Source organism: Euwallacea fornicatus, chromosome 1, assembly GCF_040115645.1.
Source record: "Euwallacea fornicatus isolate EFF26 chromosome 1, ASM4011564v1, whole genome shotgun sequence".
Classification (NCBI taxonomy): domain Eukaryota; kingdom Metazoa; phylum Arthropoda; class Insecta; order Coleoptera; family Curculionidae; genus Euwallacea; species Euwallacea fornicatus.
Window position 1 is genome coordinate 3,596,588 of NC_089541.1, and position 17,568 is coordinate 3,614,155.

At 34.1% G+C, this 17,568-nt stretch overlaps 1 protein-coding gene and 1 long non-coding RNA gene across 6 annotated transcripts in view; one reads left to right on the forward strand and one right to left on the reverse strand.

The window, feature by feature from the left end:
• Pax (Paxillin) overlaps nt 1-17,568 on the forward strand; it is a 29,707-nt gene that overhangs the window by 7,976 nt on the left and 4,163 nt on the right. For 2 of the 5 annotated variants that reach the window (XM_066290281.1, XM_066290265.1), the window contains exons 2-5: nt 2,896-3,035; nt 12,684-12,870; nt 12,962-13,166; nt 15,989-16,157. In XM_066290281.1, the coding sequence (XP_066146378.1) occupies nt 2,896-3,035; nt 12,684-12,870; nt 12,962-13,166; nt 15,989-16,157 (701 nt within the window). Of the gene's footprint in view, nt 1-430; nt 737-2,553; nt 2,694-2,895; nt 3,036-12,683; nt 12,871-12,961; nt 13,167-15,988; nt 16,158-17,568 lie in introns of those variants that run through there. The other 3 variants (XM_066290257.1, XM_066290289.1, XM_066290273.1) reach the window with 3 other exon arrangements.
• On the reverse strand, nt 13,070-17,075 carry LOC136343714 (uncharacterized). The gene is made up of 3 exons (XR_010732839.1): nt 16,384-17,075; nt 16,238-16,307; nt 13,070-13,207 (listed from the first exon to the last, which is right to left on the reverse strand). It is a non-coding gene; the product is annotated as an uncharacterized lncRNA (long non-coding RNA).

Below are 17,568 nucleotides of genomic sequence, written 5' to 3' on the forward strand. Positions count from 1 at the left end.
ACATCTCCTTATTTGACATTTTTGGACCCACAGTATCTTTTAGAGTTATTAAACTACTCTTTTGCTGAATACTTTTCTACCTTCCTCCTTTTCACTCTAGAATGAAGTCTGCTTCTGTATCTGACTTCAAAAGACATCTTCGCTTCACCACCTTTGGTTGAATGGGTTCATTTCCACCCAGATTAAATAAATTGATATAAATGAAGGCAATCAAGCGTGAAACGCTATTCGACGTGCAAATGAGTTCGATATCGGTATTGGCCACACTCGATTTATCAAACTTAATTGACCGATTGACGCTTAAATTGCGCAAGGTTAAAGGTGGTGTTTTCAGCGGGCGTCCGCGATTCCGCAAGTGGCTATTTTTATCTCCCGTCGTTTGGGACAAGGCACTAGTCCTGCCAAAAAACACGACGTGTAACAGTTAGTCATAGGTTGGGATCTTTCCTATATACACAACTTCTTCCAGTTTTGCCTGGAATTGAGGGTCGCCTTATATCCAGTTCCGGTGTAGAGGTCAATTCGACGAGTCCAGTTCGCAAATCGCAGCCGTGTCCAGATTATTTATAAAACCGATCGGGTACGTTTATACTTAACGTGATTATGAGTGCCAAACTACGCACGCGTACTCCGTCGCCTAAGACCGTCACTTTTGATCCTTCGCCTCCTACAACATTGGAGAGAAAACCCAAAGCAATGAAATTTAGAAACTTGGTCGAATGGGAGCAGTACCTTAGTGAGTATTTCCATGTCCTTGTTTCTCTGAACTGTTCTATGAAACTTATGCAATGATGTTTACAATAATATATCAACTTTTTACGACAATGCCAAGGTCATCCATCTCATGTTGATTTGAGATGGGTGTTTGTCGTGTTTAGTCAATAACAATTTTGCTGTTTTGTTCTTAATTTTGGGGTCAAGGCAATGCAGACGAGATTGACGCAGAATGATGTTGTCACTGTTTTTATTCAAAGGTTAATAATTATTAGCCCAGCAAATAGTTCACATTATTAAATCCGAATGACCTTGAGAAATAATTGCCAATTTCGTCTACGACGGATTAAATGTTGAATTATATGTAGAATAAATTGGCCATAACCAGCTCTCTCGGTTTTATGACTGTTCTCGTGGTTTTAGATTTAAGGTAGTGGCTAAGGGGACCATGGTAACTCGTTTATTCAATTCAATTAATTATTTTGTTCGCTAAACACTAAAAACAAAACAAAAAAACAGTTAGTATTGTCAGAGACGCAAATTCGGAGGCAAAAACATCCGATTATTTTCGCAGATATTTGAAAAAAAAACCGAATTTGCTCTCTTTAAATTTGTTGTGCTGGGTTAATTACAGAGAAACGTAGTTAAAATGGTCACTTCCTTATAAAATAATTTTTTCACGAAATGGCAAACGCAATTTTTAAGCGAAAAACAACGAAACAGTATTGAAATCAAGATTTGAATCGATTTTAGAACCTTTCCTGACATTTTATAAATTCTGACCAAAATGGTGGATGAGAACGTAATTGCGATAGATCGTATAATTCCCAAAATTTAACCACACAATCAAAGTTAGTTTAGCACATCATCAGCAGTTTTTCTAGTAGGCCTCCACCATTTTCTATTGGCCGCTCTTCCCTATTGAATGTTAAAATATGATCATTTTGATTAAGACCCATCGGAGAACGAATGTTCGTCGTGGAACGGTATGTTCATCGAGTTAGGAAAAATAAAAATATGTGAAGACTTTGGTGCAAGATGTTCGCATATCCAATTATGTATATTAATCTTTAAAAAATATTGTTTGAAAAAATTGCAAAAATGTGCTGATTTGTTCGAAACTGCATTCACAAAGACAAACTCCTCACTGAGGTTGACACCATATTCTATTAAACCTACTTTTAAGCCCTACTCGAAAACAAATGGGGCTCTCACGCGTCATTATCTTCGTCAACTTTCTAACCCCACGTCCCATGACGGGTTATTAAACATTGCAGCTATAAATAGTAACTGGATCTAGCAAATTGCACGAAATACCGGCAATTTATAAAAATAAAGTAGTCCCATTAAACTATATAAACTGGTACATTGTTTGAAGAACGCGTATCAGGGTTATTAGTCATTTTGCCAGGAGTGTATTAATAGATAATCCGAAAGTGGTTATCTCAATATTTTCATTCACGATTAAATTTTAGGATTAGGTAGGGATATGATCGGCCAATAGTTTGGCACTACATTATTAATAGTTTACTTATATTAGCATTTTATTAGTTATATTTAACCATAACTGTTATGAAATTCATTCTGTTAACTTTTATATTTAATCTGGAATATTGCTATGTTAACGATGCTATACACATCGACCATCACACGATATGACAAATGGTGACGTTCTCGTCTTTAAATCCTAATTGAACTTAATACGATCCTGTCAAATAAATTGAAATACACTGGTAATAATGATAACAAATTTCCTGGCCGAGTAATATTTCGACAGGACTTTCTTGAATTTGCTGTACTTACCGCTTCTTCTGCAAATGTTGCCTCATTTGCAGTCGTCGTATTTCTGCACCGGGTTTCCTTGCAAAGTGAAGTGTTGACTGTTGTGAGCAGTGATTAATTATTAAAGGATACATCTATTTTAATTGTTAATTAAGCGATGAGTACTTTGTCGACTTACGACGAATTTATCGAATTCGGTAATGCATTTATCAATAATTAGCATCTTATTAGTCATTTGTTTAAGGTTAAATAAGCAGAACTCAAGAAGTTGGGTATCTATGTTTGCACATTTCGAAATGGTCAAGGTTATATTTGTATAAATTATTAAAGTATTTGTGTTGTGAAATGGCTTGGTATATGTTAGATAATGTTGCCATGATACTTAAATTTTCCTTACAGACGCACTTCTAGCGGATTTACAAAATACTGTGTCGGGGGGGTCGAATCATGCAGGCTATGGTTCCCTAAATTCACCACGTGGAAGGCAAACACCAGCATCGGATACTCCTTCCAAATCCCAAATTCATGGCGTTAATATGGTAAGTGCCTCATAGCTGCTAGACGAATGATTCTCATTTTTCTTCGTTTTTACCATATACATAATTATGCTCAGCATACCATATCGATGACAAATGTCTGTTTCAGATTGAGACATTTTAGGAAATTTTATTAACCACTTAACTTAAACCACTTGAGTTAGTAATAATATGATAATAACATAAAAAAAAAAAACGATGGTAGCATTGGTGATACAATTAAAAACACTGGTACTGGGAAATCTTGGATACAATACGTTCTAAAATAGCTTCAAATTGCCGAATCTCGCTTTTTAATGTGCCGCACTCTCCCGTGCCTGTTGGAAAGAAGTTACCTGCCATAATATCAAGATGTGCACCTTTTTCATTCAATAGATTCCGAATTACTGTTCCGTCTACTGGATATATTACCAGCCAGAATACCAAGTTGCAATTTGTCTATTCTGCCCTAATTAATAATAATAATTACAGTAATAATATACACCGCAGGTGACAGAAAAGTTTTATGAACTGTTTTTGGAGGGTAATATCGCCATGGAAGTGAGTTAGATAGGCTACCAGGGTCGAATGATGACAGTGCGGGTTCCTGGTCTGATGGCTGGGGACATGTATGACCTTGGTCTGGTTTTGTTGGCCTGAGAGCTAACACGTGAATATCTAGATTCGTCATAAATTGATCTCGGTAAAATGGCACTGCCTGGGGGTCGCCAAAGCACCTTTGGAGCCATTGCTGAGAGTGACACCACTCTAGACAATAGCAGTAGGGGGTTGATCAGACGGGATCCTGCTGAGAAAAATGCGATAATCGAGACAGCCACACCGACTCCCCACGTTGTTTTGAAAATAATATCTTTAGTGCGATTAAAGTAATTGACGACGAAAGCTTTCGTTCCGACTTGCGAATATCTAATTACATGGCATTCAGGAAAATTGCAAACAGCAGCAAATGAAAGTCTTGCGCTGAATTCAACAAAATTATATATTCAAAAACAGAAAAAAAAACAATTTTATATCACTTATCAGGTGAATATTTGAAATGCGTGAGTAGAATGAAGAAAATACCTGGAAGTAGGATGGAACGGAAATAAATTAAGGCATTAGAAATTTGATATTTTCGCTACCTTCATTTGACCATTTTGCGCTATATGTGACAGCGGTCTCACTCTTGCGCTCTTACCCTCATATTCACCTCACGTACATACGCAAACCAAGTTTAAGGCTGATCGGGACTTAAATTGACACTTCTATATTAGAAACTGTTATTGCAAGGGAAGCCTAAACCTAAGTGTGTTTTAGGTAAAGTTGCGCAATCGGCCTTTAATAAATATCAACTTTGTAATTGAAAACTTAAGCTCATATTATCTATATAATTTTATAACGATAATATAAAGTGTATTAAAATTTGTAAATTTTGTCTTCGTTTTTTCTCTTGCCTATCCTCCATTTATTTATAACAAATCAATCTATAGTGTTAGCAAAAAAATTGCTCGAAGTTCAGTACATATGCTGTCATCTCTACAGTTTATATGGAACTGCATATATGAGCGCCAAGTGTATAGGTGGCGCTGCATGTTCTATATTTAATTTTTTGAACGGGAAATATTTGGCGGATAACTCCAAATACTAAAATAGAGAGTTGAAGAAAACTTAATTTTCATCGGATTTTTCCATAGTTATTTAAACATTTCCTATGCCCTCATTATCAATTTATTCCGTTCGATTCCTATTAAGTCACCTTGATGGTTTTATCTAGTTTCAAATAACCCTCTTTTTTTCAAAAATGCAAATTGTAAGTTTAACCGCATAATTTGAAAAACTCTCTACCTCTATACATATTTGTAGTTCCAAAGTTTTATCAGTCAAAAAAAAAATTCTTCCGACTTCAAATATTTAATTTGGAACTCCCTATATTATTGGTTGCTTCTAGTCTTTTCAGTTTTAATTCAAGTAAATCTACCATTTAAGGTAAGTATTTTGCATTCTAATCTGTGAATGTCCTGCAAATTCGGATTGATTTTTTGTTGTTGCTCTCTAAAAAGATTTTCAATGTCGAAAAGCAGCAGTAAAAGCTACAAATAGTCCGATATTATAGCAATACAGTCCGTTAAAAAAGTCAATCGAGTCTGGCTATATCTTTCATGTCCGAATAAAATAATTGCCGGCCTTTTAACATTTATTTTTAATACCGGCAATGTGAGCACAACAAACTTCTAATAATAGCTTCCTAACAGTTTACTTATCGATGAAAAATATTCTCTAATAATTCCAATTTGTAAAAAGGCCGCATCTATTTCATAGGTGTAAGGAGTCAATATAAATAATCTTTTCAACAGAGCTAAATGATTGATTTTCAATTTCCTTGCTAGTATTTCTTTACACGTACACAAGGTGATTTTTCAATGGCAGATATGCTGTTCGGTGCATTGTAGGAGACTGTTGAGAGAATCCTGCAAAAATAATTTAAAAAATGTTTCCCTACAATCCACTAAGGTATAAAGGCATAACTTTGAGAATCTATTTTCCCTATTTTCGAAAATTTTGCACCGTCGTATCATTTTTAATAAAATGTTATGTGTCTTCAATTGTTTTTTGAAATCAAAATTTATTTAAAACATTCTCTTTAGGCTCATTTTTTAAATTTTATAATCAGATTTTTACCATCAATACGCTGTAGATATGTATTTGGCAACGATAATTTAAAAATTTTCGTGAACAATTAAAAACGGTATTTCTGGTATTCGGCAAAACAAACAGTACTTTTATCTATGTATTAGCATCGTACCAACTATTTTCAGTATGTATTTTGCTAAATTTTAGACTCCGTTTTTAACAAATAACTGAAAAAAGCAAGCAAATAAGTTTTTAAAATAATTTTTCTACGATTCACTCAATGATCCCCTACAGCGTCGCGAAGAGCTTAGCCGCCATTAAAAAATCACCACATATACAGAGTGAGTCATGAGGAACTGTACATACCATACTTCCACCATGGAACAAGATTACCAAGAGGAATATCGAATAAACAGTAGAAAGTTGCTTTCATTTTTATTTTTTTACACATTTTGAGGAAAACTAATAACTATAACTGACTATAACTTTATAATGTCACTTTGCTTTTTTTCTTTTCCTTATGGAAAAGCTTTTTTGACTATAGGTAAGATCATGCATTCGGAGTTCGAAAAATCTAGAAATGTTTTCAAAGAATTTAGTAAGTTTTCTCCTAGTTTGAAAAAAATCATCCTGTATACGGATTTTTAAAAAAGCGCTATCCACGTGTGCTAAAGGTTAAATAAACTAATATTTATACCCCGTGAACAAATTAATAACACTATTTGTTCTTTGTAAAAAAAAACCACAATTACTAAAATCCTACACTTTTAGATACTTGAATATACCTGCCATATAATCTAAAGGTTTCCATTTTGAAAATATCTTTAATTAATAATTGGTAATAGTAAATAACGAATTTTTCATTTCTTATATAAGTTTTTTGAGCACCTTTCCAACAATAGTAAAAGTATATTTTCTTTTTTTTTTCACTTATTATTTTAATTTTAAAATGTTATGTGTGATTCAAATTGTTTTCCATTATAATTCCCTTAAATATCGCAGAGCTTTGCGTTTTGTCATTAATTTTAATACTTAATTTTCATATATAGTGTTTCTAAGAATGGAATAGTAGGTACACCCAAATATCTAAAACTGCAGCATTTTGGTAAACTTCGTTTTCTAATAACGCAATGAAGAGAGTGGAAAATTTGTTAACTGGACATAACGTCTAGTTCATTTAACCTTTCGCAAATGTGCATAGGGCGCTTTCAAAAATTCGTATTAAAAGTGTTTTTTTTTTGGTCTGGAAAAACTTACTAAATTTCTTGATGACCGTTCTGGATTGTTTAAACTCTAAATGCATTATCTTATTTATAGACAAAAGTGTACTGTTTCACCAGAAAAGCAAACTAGCATTGCAAAGTTACAACTATAATCATTTTTCGACAAAGTAGGTAAATCACTCATTCGATATTCTTAGTAATCTTGTTCCGTGTTAGAAGTACGTACAGTTCCTCATGACTCGCCCTGTATAAGAAGAACATATTAAAACATAAACAATTTAAAATTTCAACAGCTGACTGACCCAGATTTTCAGTTTTACCTGAAAAAGATTGAGTAATATTTTTGGAATCTATTAGCGCAACCTGTGGATTCGCGGTGCAACAGGTGAAAAAGGTATGGACATTTCCTATGGGTTCATTGGAAAGTTTTCCTCTAAATTGTTAAGCGTGTTATTGTTAAAGTTAGTTGTGTTTTATGCAATTTGTCTTGCATTTCTCTAACTCCATCCTATTGAAGGTTTTAGGGTAACATTTTAGTTCTTAACTAAAATTAAGCACAAACATCAATGTCACGGCAAACAAATGGAGAAATTTCCGGCCTAAAGACAATACTTTCATTGCAGAATTAAGATTCACGTCAATCATTGTTATAACAGTTTTAAGTATCCGTGCCCAAAGTGTAGATGCTTTTGGTCTCGTAATATCTATTTTTAATCGTTTATTTTTAGGTGTCAGTTAATATTTCTAAAGCCAAAAAATTGCACATTGAAAGCTCGTAAACATTTTATGTTCCAAATTGCACGCTTTAAGAAATTTTGGAAAGTTTTGGAAGTTTTTATTAAAGGAAGCGTGTGTTCTGATTGCTGTACTAACAAGTGGGAATACACAGAATACCGGAACCAGCACTAAGTGGAATATGCACGAATTGAGTATTCATAGAAAAATAACACGCTTAAATAACGATGATATTACAATCAAAGAAATTTCCCGAAATTCCAACTTTTAAAATGAATTTGGATGAAAATCTTGTAAAATAAATCTGTTTCGTTATTTTTAGTGTACCATTTCAGACTTATTTATTATTTTATTTAATCTATGTTAAGGTTACCGTATTAACCTACTGGAAATTTTGACGGACCGTGATCTTGAATTAACTTACAAGGTTTTGTATTTGTTGGTCGTGCAGGGAAAAAATCTATGTGGGCTCACCAAACTTGACTAACTTTATTTACTATTAATTTGTGTTTGATGACACTCTGTTTGAAATGGATTTTGGAACAGCAAACTCAGGAACAACTTCGAAAATCATTTATTTCACGGTTAAATAATGCACCTCAATCAGGTTTACAAAAATGAAGAGCTCGGTCAAGGAAATACACGTCAATTCGACTATTCGACCAAGAGGGAGTTTACAAGTGTTGCGAAGTTCTTAAGTACTAAGGCTGGTATTGAGACTAAAACATATACGCGTACCACGCCTAAAAGGCAATTATCGGTTAATTTACTGTCTATTTTTTTTAAAGTGTGACATAATTGAATAGCGAGATTGGTCTTCTATTGGTATGTTGCAATTATGCCGATTTAGCGAAACGAGGTTGTACGTAAATTCTACTTCTTAAAAAGAAAAGGGGTGAAAGTTTTATTAAACAGAACCATGTATTTTGGAGAATAAGTTATGTACATAGCCGTAACATAAGAGTACATTACATATCTTCTTATAACGAAGGAATATGTTTCAGTTCATGGCAAATAAGATTTAATGGTCGCTCAGGCCTTTGCAGAACGATATTCACTACATCATTTGTATCACTATAAAATTCACCGTTAACAATACTTACGAGTTTTTCTTAGTTATTAATTCTTGTATACAGGGTGTCCCACAAGTGTTTCATTATATTTCAGTGGGTAATAGTACATTGAAAAATAATATGACTCCCTATATAAACCATATTCCAATAATGCTTCATTAAGAAGATACAGGGTGTTAAACTTAAAACACACCTGGAATATTTCAACGTATCAGAGTATCAATGAACAGGCGAGCTCAATTATGTATTGAACAAAATGGCCACCAATTTGAACAATTTCTATAATGTTATAGCATATTAATAATATTTAAAACAAACTTAATATTATTAAAACCATTTAGAGAATATCGTGCATATAGACGGTATTCAATTTTTTACTGGCAAACGATACGTCGGACGAAAAAGAGTCAAGTGAGCATTTTTCTTCTAAATGAAATTAAACTTCTAAAAATAATTTTTACTTTGATAAAAAGCAGTGGCGCACCATGTTTTTCTTTAAAAATGTGCTGAGAGGTGTCCGTACGCACGTCACTGGTGAAACGAAAAATATCCCTTTTGCATAAATAAATGCCTCAACATTAAAACATGCCAAATTTCACTTACATATCTCAAACGGTTTTGAATATATCAATAAAAGTTAGATTTTTTAAGTAAAGTTTAACACCCTGTATCTTCTTAATGAAGCATTATTGGAATATGGTTTATATAGGGAGTCATATAATTTTTCAATGTACTTTTACCCACTGAAATATAATGAAACACTTGTGGGACACCCTGTATATACACATGTATTTATGTATATGTATATATTGAAAATTTCCTCAAAATTAGCTTTGACATAGCTTCAAAAAATCGCGATATTTTAACATTTATTTTATCCCACGCGAATAGTTACTGTATATTGCACTTTGCGCTTTTCTAACAATTTACGTTTACCCGCAGGGATCTACGTAAATATTATTTGTTATATTCGCCGACAAGTTGTTTGAAAATTATATTCGTATAATTAACTGTGCCTATTCATTATGATTTATTTTTATAACTGTAATGCTTTAAAAATAACGACAACCTGTTGATCTCTAGGCGTGATCAACAGGTTGGAATGTAAGTTTCGTCTGCCGCATATCTAAAATTAAGACCTTTGAAAAATCCATCTATAAGTTCTTTCTTCGTGCATAAAAAATAATATTCAAAATATGGATCTTTATTTCAGTAATTTCTACATAAAACAATTAATAATTTTCATTCCGTTTGTTAATTTTCGTGGTCATTATTCAACGAATTACATATGATGCTCATCTTTGGAAATAGCCCCGCCCATCTAATTTGAAGTACCTTTTTTTAAGTGACTGTTCCCTGCTTGTCGCACTCAGTTTTATTTATTCTTTATTTTGATTATACACTGGCGAGCATAAAATTCGGGTCACTTCGAAATTTTCAAATATAAATGTATTGAAAGAGAAGTGATATATAAATCCCATAGAATATGTTTGGGACGAGATGGGAAGACGTCTTCGCAGTCGTGTACCCGCTCCAAGAACGGCTAGGGAATTGCAAGAATTTCTTCAGGAAATATGGGAAAACCTACCCCAGGATGCCCCGACGCTTGCAGGCTGTCATAAACGCTAGAGGGGGAAATACGCGATATTAATGTCATTATGAGTTTTTTTTCGGTAGCACAAAATTGCGTTCAAAAATGTTACAGTGCTTGGGTAATGGACACCTGTACAATACATCGGTTATTTGGGTACAGGATCGTGTTTTTTTTTACCATTTACCCTTAACAAGGTTGAAGAACCTCAGAATCGATAAAGGCTATCCTTTTTTATTTTTTTGGAAGTTAGGAAGGCAAAAATTTCGAAAATACTAAAGTGACCCGAATTTTATGCTCGCCAGTATATGTTCTTCAGTTCGTTCAGTTTTGATTAAATTACCGGCGTCGCATTTTACGATTTTAGGTTTCGCGTCTTTTACCCTGATGTAATGTTACACCTAGACCGAAAAACAAACGTAAACTTTCCAGGAAATAATAAGTCAGTCATAGATGACGCCTCTTATAAACTATCGATTATTGGGGCCCCAACTTCTATTACTTATAGATTTCCCCCAGCATTCCATTCCAGTGACTTTACAATCGATTTGCTGATGCATAAATTAGCTTTCAAAGCTACGTGCTTATTTTCTCAATGCGCTTATAAATCCCGCCATTTCTAAATCTCCCGTGTGCCAATCCGACTGTTTACATTGGATGCCCGATTTATACTTTCATAAAAATCATTCGCAAAATATTTTGTATGCCCGACAGAGTTCAGGTGATCATTTTGCTTGTCTCACTTTTTCTAACAAGCGAGGTTTATTATTTTCGGCATCGCGACGCGTTGTGGCGTCGTGTGCAACCTCTCCCACTTCCGACCGACGTCGAGGCCGTCCTCGTCGCACTCAAGGGGCCACCTATACAGGTTTTCAATTTTCTAAAATCGACAATTCTTCGCACCAAAAATGGTAGGCCCCCAAAGTTTTCGGCCGATCTACGTCCAAATTCTATTGTCTGAATTTCCCAGATTTGGAAATTTTCCATTTGGTGAAGAAAAATCTGGTTCGTGCCTAGATAAACTGGAACTGCAACCTGTTGATTCCAATCAGCAGGTGGCTGTTCGTGTTTTAAATTGCCGAAAGTGAAGCAGTAAGCCAGCATTGGTTGTCGATTAGTCAAGTTGGGGTTGAAGCATGCTAGTAGAATAAAGCAGGGTGAAAAAGGCATAGGATCGAAGGAGACGTAGCTCAATAGGAAAAATAATTTTTTTAAATGGGTTTAAACAAACACTTGTTGATTGTTGATCACAACTGGTGATACAAGAGCTGTTGCGGTGGGGGTGAATGTAGAGCAAAATTTGGGATTTTTGCTTCAAGATTACAACTATTTTTAGACGATATTGGAGATCACGTTTCGTATTTAAAAATACTCTTGCTTGGTAGGCAATTATGTTCATGAGACATGAAAATTAATAACGGTTGATAGATTTCTCTCTGACGCTTGCCTTTCCAAGTTCAATGTGACCTCTGAGAATACTGCTCTTCTCGAATCCCTTAAGAACAAAGATAAATATATTGTTATAAACAATATTTACTATTACAAGAGCTCAAAAGACCCTTATAACCAAATAATTTTCGATAACGCACTCCATCCACTGTGTCAATTCATAGACCTAATCTGGCTCTAACTTGTTATTCCCTTCGTAATCACTGAAATTGTTCATCAGCAGGTGGCTGCAGGCCTAGTCTATTTACGAACGAACGGCATTGCAGCGTTGGAGATATTTCACGTGTTGGTGTTAATTTTTGAGTATTTTTAGAAAGTTTTCTTCTTTTTGAATAGGTAGCGGTAATATTTTGTAAAATTGCGTAAAAATAAAGAGTATGTAACCTATTTTCTGACACCCATTTCCTCACCAAAGATATGTTTTAAATGTTACTTGATCTCTTTCAGATTTGGTTTCCTATTATTAGCCCTCAAACTATTCTTAACCTGGTCAGTGCTGATGTGCATATCCTTAACCCAGTTACTTAAACGCATGTAATATTAATAAGTAACTTTTCACATTCATCTCACAAATTGCGTTTACCATGAAGATATATTTTGGTTACTTTAAAAAAAATTATAATCGCAAAAGTTGCCGCTTAGAGCACATTCTTATCTTCTTTCCTTATATAATAATTTTAATGTCGTTTTTACATTTTTAGTCTCAATGACCAATTTATATACCTCTATCTATACATTTATGACTACTTATAGTAAAACTAAAGCAATGACCTCATATTGCCATATAAAGATATTTGTTAGGTCAGTCGCTAATTTGAATATATTAACCTAGGCTTCATCATTCATCAATTTAAAATATTATTTTCTAATTATTCGCATTAGTTCAAAACAATAACTACTTCCTTAAATGCGAGTACACGTCATCCTTCATTCGAATTTAACATTCTGATTAGGATATTTCCCTTTTCAGGGCACCTACGGCAAAACTCAGCCAGTGTCCGGCACTCGTGGTTACAGTGGCACTGGTGGTTCTAGTTACGGTGGTACCGGGGCGATTGGCGGTTCCGGGGATAAACGGCGTCCAGGGAATAACAGTTTGCAGGAATTGGATAATCTTTTGGAAGACCTGAGTAACAGCAAATACGCTAATACGCAGGGTGAGAATATGTGTGTAATGAAACGACAGATTATAACTTCCTTATATTTGTTCATTTGGAGGTCTTAGTAAATAATATCATTTTTTTCCAGAAAATGGTCTAAACGGATCGACAGGTCCTGGATCCTTGGGTTTTGTTGACGGCTACGGATCTGGTACTAGAAGTCCCGCTTCCTATTCTAGGCCTTCCAGTGCGCAAAACAGCCTTAATCGCCCTTCAAGTGCGCAAAGTCTGCGTTCGCAAAACTCACTTAACCGTCCTTCGGTGGATGATTTATTGGACGAACTAGACCATGGGTAAGTATCTGACTGCATAATATTGAAGTATCCACGTAATCCTAAAATTAGTTATTCATTTTTCTCACGACCGCCTTAGAAAGTAAATACAACTATAAACAAGCTGCTTTAGAGTTAACTGTACATACGCTATCAGGGATTAGAGTACTTCGCCATGATTCAACTTCACCCATATATCGTAGGTAAATCTCGGTATGGTAGCGTATGTACAGTTAACTCTGAAACATCCTGTATAATATATGCGGGTGTTAGAAATTCCTAATAACACACATTTGTTAACTTAAAAAAATGAATGATGGATAAAATGCAATTCACTACTATCACTAAAGGAATTATGCCGTTGTATTAATTAATTATGCAATATATCTCCATATCTAGCGTAGCTACATCCCGGATGTCTCCAAAATAGTAATAATATTCCCTACAAGTTAGCTCCAAAAGGGTCTGCAAAAGTGTTAAAAAAATCCCAAAAAGCGATGATGTTGTTTTAGTTTTTGCTTTTTCCGAATAAAACAAAGGAAGAATTTATTTACGCTTCTTAACACGGATTTGATTTTAGCCGCGTTGTACACTAATAATTTTTCCACGCCTCTTCTCAACCCCTTAAAATATATGTCTAATTTATGAATATGTATATGATTCTATATGTGTATTCAATTATGGTCTAATTAAGCCGGTTAATATAAGTACGGTTTTGTCATCTCGTACACCTGTCCTCTTTCCATCTGCTTATCAGATTAATGTCTACCAAAACATAAATTATTAAAACTAATAACAAAGGGGGTTTTCCACACGTCCAAAGTTCTCCAAAAATTTGGCAAAACCAAGCCAGATTTTATTGCCAAACCTAACAGGTGTTCTTTTTATTATATTTTTAGTCTCAATTACCATTAACTTAATTTCAAACTGTGTCTGATGTCTCATTGTTTATACTTGGATTTAGTGCGGAAAATGTAATAATCAAAATTTATTTTTGAGAAATAGCTAAATGAACACATCTTTGGCGAAGCACTTGGCGCTCATCAAAGAGGATTTAATTTTTTTATTAATTAAAATTTTGATTTGGTCAAATTCCTCGAAATGTTTTTTCTAAGGGCAAAATTCTTATTTTACAATTAAGTTTAGCTTCATGCCAGTTTCGCTGCAAATCAGAACACCCATGTTTTATGTCAAAGTTTCTATGAAAGTTACTCTGTGCTTGCTAAACTTGAAGTCAGGTCAATGATTACACCCTAAGAGCGGTAATATCATGTAAGGGTTAAAGTGTGAATTCATATTTTTTTCTGTGACTATTCTCGTTTTTTAAAAATTACCATAGTATTTCCGTTGCATTTGCCTGCCAGAAAATGAAAGACCTTTTCTCAGGTTTAGATACTGTATCCGATTGTTTCTAATGAGATAATATTACCATTTTTCTCATTAAAGTGTCATATAGTGCTGTTTCAAATTTGCAAAACTTTTTAAAAATAACAGTAATCTCATAATCACATTTCCTACGTTCATTGCATTTGCTCAAGGTATAGTGTCTGTATTAGGTCAGGTAGATCGAAAAGCCACTTATTAACATAAGACCTGTTTGGCTCTGCCCACGATTTTTAGTATAAATATTTTATTTCTTGAAGTAATGTTCAGTGTTCATGCGTGACTTCCAGCAAGGTTCGAAGTAGTTGAAATCGACATTTCGAAGTGCTAAAAATGGCTACGATTTGTGAAACTGTTGTGGATTACTTTAGGTGAGAATTCCTTTATAATAAAAATGTTCTTTAATGGGCTAAAATTTGGATTAGGCAATTCTATTCACAATCTTCGCCGCTTCCACACAAACAAACATTAATTTCATTTATCTTTCAAAACTACCTGAAATTTTGCTCGTGCACTTTTCACGTTAGCCAACTCTTTTGTATTTTGCGGAATCTGTTTAGAAAGGGCATAGACTTATAGTTATGACATGGGAATAATCCCCGAATCGAATTAAGAAGAAAATGGTAAAAAAAATGATACATTGCATTTGCTTCCACGAAAATGTTTGGAGCCAAAAGATATCTTTTAAGCACAACTGGATGAAGCTCATAGAACAGAACAAATGACATATTTTTGAATTTAGTGCAATTATTATACAGAGCGAGTTTGAAGTTTTCAATTTTGAAATCACTGCGTTTAACTTTGTCTATCTGGAGGTCGAAAAATTGTCCTTATAACCGCATGCTTTAACAGCCGTTCGATAAATACCTCATATTTATTTATGGCGAATCAACGATCTAACGATGAACGAAATTCACCATTTTATGTTGTTGTGCGGTATCTCAGAAACCATCTAATTATGGGCTTGCAGACGGATCTGAAGTCAGTACAAAATTAACTACATTTTTTATGGTGTTACTGATCAGATTTCTGATATTTCAAATAGAGAAACGTAATATGTTGTCATTAATCAGGCATCTGTTCAATAATGCTAAATTTTCAAATTTAAAGGAGCTTCACTGCTGCGGCTATTTGAGTTTAACGCCAATGAGATCGGAAATCTATTATTTTAAAATAGAACAATCAACATAATTATTTTTAAATATGCACCTGTTTTGTTGTATTAGTCTATCAAAAATGTCCTAGTTATCAAAAAAAAAAAGCTCTGACCCCAGCAAATATAAAATACGTTTACTGCATATTTTAAAATTTAACGTTTTGGTCGCCATTGTGACTTTCTTCTTATTGTCACTACAATTAGAACTCGAATCTTAGAATCATGTGGTGTTTTTTATCGTTAATATTAATTATCAAACATTTTAAAGAGGCATAGTGTAAACTTTTCCCTTTTTTTATTACAGCGATGTCATTTATGAAGGGCCCAAAAAAGTGGTGATCACAGTCAAGGAAACTAAAACGGAAACAGGATTTCCTGGAGAAACGGATTTAATTTCGTCGCATACCACGCGGACCGCATCATCGGCCACGCGAGAACTGGACGACCTTATGGCCAGTTTATCCAACATCAAGGTAAGTTGTGATGTTGGCATTTTTATGGCACTGAACCCACTCAGAAAAGATGTGAACGGTCAATGTAACTGGCACGTTACCTTAAAAGTTTCTTGAGTCACTGCAACAACCATTTTTGGTCTTCAAAAATTAATTATCATTTAGCCATCCCTGAAATTCAGATAAACTTGTGAAATGCTTGCAAAAGCATTTTCTGCAATATTTTAATTATTGCAATAATCCTTACACGTGCTTTGCATATCTTATTCTACATGTCCTTCACTAGATTCAATTAGAATTAAAGTTGTTCGCCATATGTTTAGTTCCTCATCTATGCTTTACCTCGCTAATTGTTTAGATTTAATCTTCGTTTAGGAGTAAAGGTTGTTGAAACGTTGATTGATACAGGAACTGTTCCGGTGAGTTTCGATTTCACAAAATTTATTTTGCTTGCTCCAGGCGGAATCGGGTCAATGTTGATATTTTTATACTACTTTTAAAACAGATTCAGACGTCTTGGTAAATCCCAGACCAAGACTACATGACATCTCTTATTTATGGACTGAAATAATGCCGTATGTTTCATTGTGTTCTATATTAATTGGCACCAATTTGTATTGTGCAGAATTCGTTCAAGGTTATATCGTAAAGAAACACCATAATTTTTTAATTGTTTTCGTAACGTGATTAATAATTTTTAACATAAGAATTTCGTAATTTGGTCCGTAATTTCCAAAGAATAACTACGAATGTCTTTTTCATGTTTAAAACTTGAGTCGTAAATACATTGACAATCAGAAAAGTACAGCAATTTGCTTATTTCGATCGCATTCCAGCAAGGTATCAGCTGGAATTTCCATAGAAACGAAGAATATAATAATTCAACGTTGTCAGTGTTAGCCAAAATAAGAAACGTGCTAATAGAAGGGGGAGCCCAAATGTGCATATTTGTCCTTTTGACTTTGTACTGATGGGTGCACCTAAAGGAAAAAAAATTTAAGTTCAGTACTAAACAGCAACCTGGTGGCGTGCATTTGTTTTAAAATGTTCATACCTAGAGGGCGCTTGACGTAAGCCACATGACAGCCTGTGTTGCCAAACTTAATTTTTTTTCTCCAAACAGCCAGAGGTTAAAAAACAAGAATGTAAGAGTTAAGCTGAAAAGCAATACATAAATACATAGTATTACACATAAATTCCCTAGCGTAACAACATTCCAGTTACTTTAGGTTAACTTTATGCTACAGTTATCTTTATGTAATTTGTCACCAATTCTGAAACCAATGTGATAGCGAACGTTCGATTTCTAATAGTATGGATGTGATTAGTTGTGACATCATTTGCTAATGTTTATAAATGCCGTCGTGTTCAATACATTCAGTGTCTTCCTATTTGTTATTTAGTTTACTTAAATATATATTAATAATCGTGC